The 11,284-nt window shown below is 33.4% G+C and overlaps 3 protein-coding genes across 4 annotated transcripts in view; 1 reads left to right on the top strand and 2 right to left on the bottom strand.

The window, feature by feature from the left end:
* Positions 1-11,284, bottom strand: part of LOC149902317 (uncharacterized) — a 232,142-nt gene that overhangs the window by 189,519 nt on the left and 31,339 nt on the right. The gene's annotated exons all lie outside the window — the stretch shown is intronic.
* On the bottom strand, positions 2,428-7,599 carry ZnT49B (solute carrier family 30 member 9). The gene is made up of 12 exons (XM_090110125.1): positions 7,024-7,599; positions 6,730-6,929; positions 6,265-6,337; positions 6,062-6,191; positions 5,728-5,866; positions 5,220-5,375; positions 4,931-5,042; positions 4,574-4,784; positions 3,720-3,837; positions 3,507-3,581; positions 3,238-3,351; positions 2,428-2,989 (listed from the first exon to the last, which is right to left on the bottom strand). Exons 1-12 carry the CDS (start codon positions 7,412-7,414, stop codon positions 2,945-2,947), a joined length of 1,764 nt encoding a protein of 587 aa, XP_089966251.1. The 5' UTR covers positions 7,415-7,599; the 3' UTR covers positions 2,428-2,944.
* LOC149902323 (uncharacterized) lies at positions 8,302-11,272 on the top strand. Of its 2 annotated transcripts, none has more exons than XM_090110457.1 (2): positions 8,302-8,762; positions 10,812-11,272. In XM_090110457.1, the coding sequence occupies exons 1-2, from the start codon at positions 8,435-8,437 to the stop codon at positions 10,910-10,912; spliced, it is 429 nt and encodes a 142-aa protein (XP_089966583.1). In that variant the 5' UTR covers positions 8,302-8,434; the 3' UTR covers positions 10,913-11,272. The 2 variants fall into 2 exon arrangements, with proteins under 2 accessions (XP_089966583.1, XP_089966582.1); XM_090110456.1 differs by having other exon boundaries at positions 11,005-11,272.

The following is an 11,284-nucleotide window of genomic DNA, read 5'->3' on the forward strand; positions in this document are numbered from 1 at the left end:
ATAGGCGTTTTCGCAATAGCGCGCCGAAGCTGGGTATGTAAACTACGATTTTAACGTTTTTGTGAAGTTCCAATGCGCATAGAACAACGACCAACTCCCAAAAACTAAAACTTTATTCCCGTTTTTTGAAGTGAAAACTTCTTTAGCGGCATTGAGCACTTTTTCTGTAATTCTGTAATGGGTATAAAATCTTAAACTCGCGTCAGGACACGTGACCTGATCGAAAAAGCGTAAGACGGATGGATATCAAACATGCTCAACGTTAATAATCAAGTTTTCACTTCTGCCGGCACTCCCGGAGAGCAACCCGTCTTTTTTTTTAATCGCATCGATCAACAGTAAATCTTTTTCAGTTTCAACAGTGGACAAGATTTACTGTCGATTCAATAAAATCTATAAGTATCAAAATTTGTAAAAAATAATAAGACATTATAATAATAACAGATTTATTTACAAATCAATGTTTCTTAAATAATACGCTATACTTAACAATAAAGCATATCCATTTATATACAACATCACAGAAATCAGGTTACAGCTATGAAATTATAGACAGGAGAGGAATGAAACAAATATACAAATATATTTATTTTTTGTATTAATTTATTGTTTTATTATATCTATAAAACGCAGTAGTTGCAACAACAAATTTCTATTCTATTTCAGAGTCGGAGTTCAGTATTCACTAAGTTTTGGACAAGATTTAGTTAATAATCTAGTCTAGTTTAAATCCATTTTATTATATTTTGTAATCAATATTAAACAATCACCTCAAAAATCGTTTTTAGATTATATTAAGTAATATGATTAGTTGTTAAAGAAATAGATGAATATTGTCTTTAATTTGTCCCTGGGTAAACCATTCACTGCTTTACGTGGAATGTCTTCTCTCGTAAAATAGAGAATTAACTTTAAAGCTGCAATGCATTCCAAGTATAAATTAAGGAATTTCAAAGCCGAACCGATTATACAGGGTGTAATCGTTAAGTGTGCACAGGCGATTATTCCGTAACTATTACAGATATCAAAAAACTTTAAACTGATATCGAAAGTACTTAACCTAATGAGTAAAATGGCCATAATAAATTTTTAAAAATAATACGAGAAATATCTAAAAAATTAACTTTAAACCCTCCCATACATTTAGTATGAGATATGAATATCCCATGTACATGGGTTGATCCAAAAGTAATGATAATCAATATTAAACAAGGTCATTACAGTTAAAATAATTATGTATTTCTCTAGATAGTCTTCTAACTAGATAATAACTTCGATATTTTTTTTCCTTAACTTAGAAAAAAAAAACTTTGACTTCATCTACAAAAACCCCTCAAAATCGGCCATCACTTCTCTGTCGTCTTAAAATTTCTTGTATCGACGGTGTTTCTTGTGCCGAGGTAAGAGATAGAATTAACTAGGAGCTAGATCTTACAAACAGGGTGGGTGTTCAAGCATTTTCAATGCCGATTTTTGATTGGCAGCCATCGCAACTGACGCTTTGTGATCTGGTGCGTTGTCTTGGTGAACCAACATTCAAGACTGAAGTTTGCCATGTCTCTTTTTCTTACTAACCTACCCGCAATCTTTTAATTTGGTCTGTGTAGTAAGAGCCCTGTGTAGTAGTGGCTACCTTCTTAAAATATTCCACATTTCTTCAGCGTCCCAAAAAACTACGGCTTTAATCTATCCCACTAATTTTCACTTTGAAAATCTTCACCGTCACTTTGGAAGCTCGCATCCAGGCCATTGATTGTTTCTTGGTTTCAGCATAAACATCGTGAACCCAGGTAACGCCCATGGTCACAAATCGTGACAAAAAATTATCCTGATCTCATTAAAAATTTAGAAATTCACCCTCTAAATGTCGAATCGTTGTTTCTTCTTTTCGTCGGGAAACATTCTGGCTCGCACTGTTCACATTAAAATTAATGTTAATACTTGGAAACGTGGCCTGTAGATATAATTTTTTTGTGATAACTTAGTGATTACATGAGCAAGCATAAAACATTTATATTATATTTTTATGTGCACAGGAAATACCCAATTATCATTACTTTTGGATCAACCTATACATTTAATATGAAAGATTTTAGCTTTTTTTTGTTTTTTTGGTTTTCTGCTTTAATTACTTCGCAAATTTGGAGGGAAGTTCATTTAGAAACTGTAAATAGACCTCCTCATTGTATTGCACAATAAGGACGTCACTTCGAAAATCTACTATGAATACAAAATGTATGGGAAATAAATTGTATGGGAGCGTTTAATGTAACATTTTTGGTTATTTCTCGTTTTATTTTTAAAAATTTATTATGGCCATTTTACTCATTAGGTTAAGTACTTTCGATATCAGTTTAAAGTTTTTTGATATCTGCAATAGTTACGGAATAATCGCTTGTGCACACTTAACGATTACACCCTGTATATTAGTACATTGAATATACATAGTATAAATAAGCAACAAGCTCGCCATATTAACCTTACACATAGTTTTAAATCTTTATTTAAATAATGTTAAGGCTTTTTATCATCAAGTGGTGAAATAATTTCAATGCAATATTAAAACAAAATACAAACTTATCATTTGTAGTGAAAAAAAGGTTAGAGCTTTGTATTGCTTTTTATATTTGTATTGTATTTGTTATACATTAATTATATAAACAAAACGCATTTATTGGGTGTACAATTTTTTGTCGCATTATTCGAGGCGCATATAATATTAACAACATAACAATATTGATGTCGACGCAAAAGTAGAGAGTAAATCCACGCAACATAAATAGCATCTACAATATGTCAAAAAATAATATTTTTTGGTGTCAAAACATATCGCATGATTTTCGGATATAATTTATTAATGTGACCGTAATTGAAAACTATTTATAACTATAATCACTCCACTTTAAATAATTAATAGCTTACAACTCTTTTTATAGCTGGATCATTAAAGTATCTCCAAATCACAGTGTCGAATTTGAGGAAACTTTTTCTGAAACAAAAATATTTATATTAGAAGAATTAAAAAAACCTAGGTACTTATTCTAACATCCCAAAACTTTTACAGTACCTATTTGCCGGATCTATATCGGAAATGTTTATTGGTATTATTCTAACACAAGCCTCTTATAGAAGTTTTGTCGTTTCAAGTTAGGAAATATAAATAAAACTATCATATTCAATAAACAATTATTGTCAATTAAATTAACAACTCTTCGTCTAATATAATTAAGAACTCACCCTCAATTTTAATTCTATCCTATCTATTTCCCCTCCTAACATATCAACAATGTTCTCGCCATGTTTCAGGAGGAACGCTTCCACGTCGTCGATCGTTTGAATTTTCTTCATATCCTTAAATGGAAAAAAAATCGAGTGTTATTTTTTGTGTTCTGGTTTCTGGGATTATAACGTTTATTACTGGCGAAAACCACTGAACTGATTTTTATGTATAAGTTTATTCAACTAAAATATATTTAAGATATTTCTGTACGATTTGCTATACTCACTTCCAACAAAGCATTGAGATCGTGTTTTTCCAAATATGACCTTGTTAGAGCTCGCCCATCGAAATCAACTTCGGCCTGAAAAAAAAATTGTAATTTGAAGTGTAAGTAGTGTAGCTATCAATTAAATTTTTTATTTTTTAAAGTACATACTTTAAACAAATATCAAGACTATTTTAATAAGTTATACTAGAAATAGTGTAAAATAAAATTCACCTTGTATCTAATGAGGTTGCTGCCAATATCGATTCCCTTCACGTCGTGTATAGCTCGAATCATGAAGTCGCGCTCCAACACGCTGTTGATTTCATCTAGTTGCTCTTGACGAATGGATCTGTATTAAATTAATAATTTTTCTCTGAAACTCTTAAATTATCTCTGTGTATTTTGTGCTTTAGAAAATTAAAAAAAAATTTCATTATAAAATGTTAAAATGAGATCACACACGTGCACAAACAAATGGAGCTCACCGGCCAACCAGCGCGCCCACGTTGGTATGACGAACGAGGCCACGCCCCCCAGCAGCGTGCCCACGAGCAAGCAGCCAATCGCGTCCGGCAGCGGGCTGCCCGTGTACTGCGAGATCGCATACACGTGCACAAACAAATGGAGCTCACCGGCCAACCAGCGCGCCCACGTTGCTCAGTATGATGAACGAGGCCACGCCCCCCAGCAGCGTGCCCACGAGCAAGCAGCCAATCGCGTCCGGCAGCGGGCTGCCCGTGTACTGCGAGATCGCATACACGTGCACAAACAAATGGAGCTCACCGGCCAACCAGCGCGCCCACGTTGCTCAGTATGATGAACGAGGCCACGCCCCCCAGCAGCGTGCCCACGAGCAAGCAGCCAATCGCGTCCGGCAGCGGGCTGCCCGTGTACTGCGAGATCGCATACACGTGCACAAACAAATGGAGCTCACCGGCCAACCAGCGCGCCCACGTTGCTCAGTATGATGAACGAGGCCACGCCCCCCAGCAGCGTGCCCACGAGCAAGCAGCCAATCGCGTCCGGCAGCGGGCTGCCCGTGTACTGCGAGATCGCATACACGTGCACAAACAAATGGAGCTCACCGGCCAACCAGCGCGCCCACGTTGCTCAGTATGATGAACGAGGCCACGCCCCCCAGCAGCGTGCCCACGAGCAAGCAGCCAATCGCGTCCGGCAGCGGGCTGCCCGTGTACTGCGAGATCGCCATACAAGTGCCCGCCACCACCACTCCGGCTACTGCCGCTGTATCCTCGAATAGGACCACGTTCACTGATGGGTCTGAACTGCGCATTACTGAAAAAAAAAATGAGATTCATCATGTTTTATTTGATATTTGTTCATTTTAAGTTTAGTTAATTACATGCATTTAATATCCTTCATTCAAAAAACCTATTTCTACTAATTTAGAAACAACCATAAATTATGATTAAAAATCTTACTGTATTCATATAACGACATATTAGCTTCTTTTGCCCCTTTCCTTATAGCGCTAAGAGCCACCATTAAAGTTGCACCTTCTGACACCACAGCGCCGCCAAGAACGAAATAAGCCTACAGAAAATAAAGTTATATTTAAATTTGAATAATGAGATAGCATCTAAGGCAAAACACATAAGAAAAAAAAGTATGAACAGTTAAACTTAATAAAGGAAATTGAATTTATTGGTAAAAACTAGGTTGTGAATTAAAATAAACATGCATGATTACTCATCTTTTTGAAACAATTACCCAATAAAAATCATGCAGTGGTTGGGGATCAATAATCCCATTGACCCCATGGTAGAATGACAAGCCGCAACCCACGCAGAATATACCGACACCCGATATCAATGACGATACATATCTCATGTTTGTATACCCATATGGATGATCAGGATCTGCTATCTGAAATTTGTGGTACATTTTATTTCTTTTTTTTTTATTCTGCCGCATAATTATACTGAGTTAAAAATACGGGTGACATTTTTCTATTTGTTTCCATAACAGTGGCCTTACAGGAAAAAGGAATAACTATAATATGATAATATCATATTTGTACCTTGTTCTTTGTACATTTTATATTTACCTTTTTAAAAACCTACACAATTTTGTTATTACATAACAATAATTTTTATGAGGTTTAAGAAAAATAATCTTACTATTTCTTTTATTATGTTGAGAGCAATTAAGATTTTTATCTTAAACAAAGTCCAGATGATCATTGCATAAAATATTAAATCTAAAAATTTTAAATTACCTGCACTGACTTGTGAATTCCATATGCCAGAATCAACTGATTCACTGTGTCAGCTAGAGAATGAATACATTCTGAAAATAAGCTGTGTGATCCTGTGTACAGCCATGCACACAGTTTAAAAAGAAAATTGCATCCATTGCTGTAAGAAAAATATGACACGCTATAGTTACAAAATAATCGGAGTCAATAAACACTTATGATTGCTTGCAATATACTTTGTATTCTTTCATAAATAGGAAAAACAAATATTATTAAATTAAATTTTATACTTTTAACAAACAATTATAAGTTGTAGTGACGAAAATATAACATGACTCAAAGGTATAAATATTACATTCCGATTGCAGTAAGTACAACTCTGCCTGAAACTGTTTTCAAACCCATTTCTTCAACCCCATGCTTGAGACGCTTGTGACCCATTTCTCTCCTATAATTCCTGAGCCTTCTTTTAACGGTAAATACATCTGCAAATAATCAGACTGGTTACATAAAGTCCTTACATACATTTCCATTTAATTCAATATAATAATTTATAACCTTGTTCATATCTCCTCCTATCTAATTCTCTTCTTAGAAGTTCTTTATCTAGACTATCTTTTGACCCCCATACCTAAAAATACCAAGTAGAAAAATACTATGTAAGCATCCAAGAAAAAAATCAAGAAATTGTTAATTAATAAAATGCATACATAATAATTTATGATTCTGGATTGTTTTAATTAAAAATAGGTGTGATATATAATATTCTAAAATGGAGACATTTTTATTTCCTTTTAAGTCATGGGCAACAGGCACACTCTCCACACAGCCTAGCCAGCAAATGTGTGATCTAATGTATGCAATTGCATTTGTGTGAATGGGCTTTCAATTTGTTGGACTGTGCATGTTGCAATGCTAAAAGACTCATTCACAGTTCACACTCCACACAGTGTGCAAACCACTTTATATGTAAAGAATTTTTTTTTATATGAAATATTTCACATGATTATACAGTATACTTACTTCAATAGCCTTAGCTTCAACATCTTTTCTGTAATAAACAGTTATAGGTGGTTCTGATTCATAAGGAGAACGACGAAGCACTTTAGGCAAAGATTCTAGATCTGTCTGCTTCAGTAAGTACTCTGTCATTGCACGCATCGGTGTTATGAAATTCCTTTCAGTGTAAGAAGCAGAAAAATCAATAAGAAGTCTTTTCTTAGCTGCAAATGCAAAATGAATATAATATAATGTATGTTAGAATTATAAATTGCTATGTAAAATGAATAAATATTTTAAAAATAATATTTCTTTTACTTGGTTGTGCAACGGCTTGACTAGATGCATTCGATGCAGATGTCGAATCTTTCGACTTCTCAATAGTCACTTTAGTTACTTTATTATCATCATCAGTCTCAGTCTTTACAGTTATGTTATTTAAATCTCTCTTTTTAACTACGTTACTAGAGTCCCTCTGGGGCTCATTTTCTTTTACTTGTTGCTCTTGTGAATTTCTTATTTCACTTTTACTATTGACGTAGGCAGATATGTGCAAAAATCTACTAGATTTTCGGTTACAGGCTATAGTAACTTGTACTTTCCCACAATTTATTCTAGAAGCACTGAAATATAACGGAGAAACACTTTTAATCTGAACATATCGCCTTCCTACACTTCGGCAGAATGCTGAAGCTGCAAAAGGTATCATTGTGAATCTTCTATATTCTTCGTATATTGGATATTATTTCATCGCATTATGGTTTTGTGAGGATGAATATTTAAATTAAACGAAAAGAAGACTTTAACTAGATATTATTATTTTAATAAAATTTTACTATTTATATTTACGAAAACCTAAAAACCTATATTGATAAAATTGCTGTCATATGTGACAGCCGACTTATGAGTTATGTCATACACAAACACAATAGAGTAAAAATATTATGGTACTTACACACGCTGACACAATTTTTAATTTTCTTATTTGCTCGTTTTCGGTTTCTATGTGGATCGTGGGTTCATAACTGTGGTTCATTATTTAAAGGCTGTGTTTAAAAGTCATTAAACTACAAGCATAAATGCTTGTAGTATAAATATGAATGTATAAAGTTAACGGTTCATAATATTTTAAGATTCGTAACTCTTTCATATATCTACAAGCCACTGACCTCTATTAAACAGTGTGGCTGTGCGTTTAGTAGAGGGTCACTAGAGGGTATTGACCACAGGTCTTGATTGTGGTCTCGACCCTTTGCAGCGCGAGCGGCGAGGCCTAAGGGCGAGGCCCACACCGCGGCCGCGCCCTGGCCCATGCCTTCTACCGCCCCTGTACTGTATGTGTAGTAGATGGAATAAAAAATGAAATGAATGAATTTTTTTGAAAGCCTTTCGATTAGTCCCATTTTTTGTCTAGGAGATATAAGTGTTTTATCAACACAAAATTATTATTAATCTGAGCATGTTGTGTTGTCTGTCCAATTCGAGCTTGACAGTTGACAGCTGCTCAAAGCTAAAAAACCCGCCGAATCGACCTCGCTCGGTGTTCGATTTTCGCATCGGTCATCGTTTTCGTCGGTGTAGATCAACTCACAACTGTAGTGTAAACGTTCTAACTTCTAACCTCAATATCATTGCAAGTATTATAAAAGTTTTCCAAGTGACTGCTATAAAGAAACGAAAAAGATATCATATTCTCTATAAATCTTGTACTAATCTGAAAATACTAGAAATGCCTGCCAGCAGTGTTGATTTGTATCATATGCATGATGCCAAAAATAATTTTGACGCCATAAGGCCAGCACCCGTATATTGCAGTGAATCTGATTATTTTATGGGCCCTTGTCGAAATGTGCACATATCAACAAATTGCTATTATGGATATCACGACACCAGTAAAAGATCTGACAATGAAAATGAAAATACAGACTCAGAAATGCTTGACGTGACAAACAAAGCTATGCAAACAACGAAGTCATCGCTTAATCTAATAGAAAATAATGCAAGAAAACGGAGTGCTGATGACAGCATAAGCCCGGCAACGAAACGCCTTCGTCAAGGTAAGCATTTATTAAACGTATACTGTGGAAGCCTCATTGAATTACCTACTTAAAAAATCAATAATTAATTTATTCCTTAAATTTGTATTTCAATGAGGATTCTTGAATATACGGTACATATTATTATATCTTTTGCTATTAATTTCAGAGGATTCCTTTTTATTTATACGTAAATAAATTGAAGTGGGAAGTCTTAATTATAATTTTTTTAAACTGCTTTCCACAATTTTGTTTTAATTTTTGTTGCTTTTTCAATGTTCAGTATTTTGTATAAAATGAATATGTAATTGTATTTCTTTCAAGTAGATATAAAAATTTATAAGTACTTTTTACAAGTTTCTTTTCAATAATATTGCCAATAATGTAGTGTTTTGAAAACCTAAATCATACATAATATAGTTGTTTGAAATTGAGTCTTAAGTATCTACTTGGAAGTATTTTATCCCACTTTATCTGTTGTAGTAAAATTGTACATTAATTTTTAGTCATCTTAAAAAAAGAAGGTTCTCAATTTGTGTTCCATTTTCTTTTAAATAATAATTTGTAGTATTATGTATTGTATAGAAAGCTACTTATGTATGTTGTCTTACAGCCTTTTTCTATATTGTAAAATGATTAACCCATTGAGCCCGAACGGCCCGATCGGTCCACGACACAATAGATTTTCTATTGTGTCTGTGATTCCGGGGCCTGAGTTATTAACACAACAATAAAAGTTGTTTTTTGGAAAAACTTTTGTGAGATTTAAAATCTATAAATGTATGTGTGTCCAAAAATTGTTTTACATTATAGGAAAAGGTTTTTGTGATAAAAGCAAAAATAATTTAGAATACTATAAAATTTTAGCAAAATTATACCTATATGATAAATTTTAATTATTTTTTTTTTGTAGCTCATTATATATTATAACTATGGTCTATTTTCTATTTATGTATAGGTATTTCAATGCCTGGTTTTGATATCTGTTTTATAACTTTATTATATGGTAGTAGACTCACAAAATAAAGATTTCATTATTTTGCATAAGAAATTGTCTCACAAATATGATCTTGCACTGTTTGAATAAATAGAAGACAGGGAATAGAACTATGTATCATTAATTTAGACACAAGGACTATGCATTGACCATTTAATTAAATTGTAAATAATCAGAATGTTTAATTTAGGTTCATATTAGTTCAAGTAATTTGTTGTTGACATACAAATACAGTGGATTTCGGTTATAACGACGGCGGAGGGACCACTTTAATGTTGTCGCTATATCCGGAGGTCTCTATATCCGAAATAATAAAAAAATGATACGTAACTGATTCATAATTTTAACTTCATGCACGTGCTAAGTAATCCTACACAGAAACAAATCACTTGACCATCTGCGAATGTAAACAAAAGATTCTTATCCTTTGTTTACATTCCTACATAATACAAGCTTAATAGTTAAAGTTGATGAATGAGTCTTTGCGCCTTTGCCGACTCCGTCTCAATATCCGCAATGAATTTCTAGGAATCTGTCCCAAATAGTTCATAAAAACAAGTCGTTATACCCGAATTAGGCGTTATATCCGGAGTCGCTATTGCCAAATGGATTTATACGAAAGTATGCTTCAAATTCTAGGGACGTAAGTTCGACGTCGCTATAACCGAAAGGTCGTTACAACCGAGGTCGTTATTAATGAAATCCACTGTATTGAGACTTTTTTGTTATATTGAATAACAATATAAAATTTATAAGCAAATAAATATATTAAACACATTATAGATAACAAAGAAGACTCATTGTTTATTATATTATGTTCATACTAACTTACTTCACAATTCATTATACTTAGTTTTTTGTACAACTTGAAAGATTTTCTGATATTATGTAATTTTTTACTTATGTTAACTTCAAATACCTATAAGTATCCTCTCTATGCAATTAACTACTAATTATCAACTGTACATTTTTATGTGGGCTCCTCTACTTATTTGGAAAAGCAACAAAATCTAGGCGAGACTTCCTACAATCGACACTGAGGGCACACTATGACAGAATTCGATTTATTTCAGAGGTTATGGTGCCAACAACTTCCAACTTCAACCCATGTTTACTGCGTCCAACCCACAACAATCCAGATATTTCTCGTTGTCTCATGGTCCATATGATATAGCTTTATATAAAGTAAAATTTACTGTTCAAATTAAAAATAACATAATATATTAAATGTTAAAGATTATTAAGTAATGTTAATTTTATCTGCAGAAGTACAAACAGTGAAAAGTAATGAACCTGAGACAAACGAGAATATGCAATTGGATTCAAGTTCAGAAGATTTACTGGAGACACTTTATTGGCATTTACATGGCGGGAACTTTTATCAGTGTGTGTGATTAAACAAATTTAAAACCTAACAGTGATTAATTGAGCCTAAAAGACTTTAAGTTCTTAAACATTATTCTATAGAATAAGAAATATTTTTTCAAGTATTATAACTTCAAGGGTTTTTCTTAATAAAGATAAACTAGGAAAAGGGAGGTTTTTT

Source organism: Colias eurytheme, chromosome 15 (genome assembly GCF_061535395.1).
Source record: "Colias eurytheme isolate Ceu_HAF_F1 chromosome 15, ilColEury1 Martin Lab GWU primary, whole genome shotgun sequence".
In the NCBI taxonomy this organism is placed as follows: Eukaryota; Metazoa; Arthropoda; class Insecta; order Lepidoptera; family Pieridae; genus Colias; species Colias eurytheme.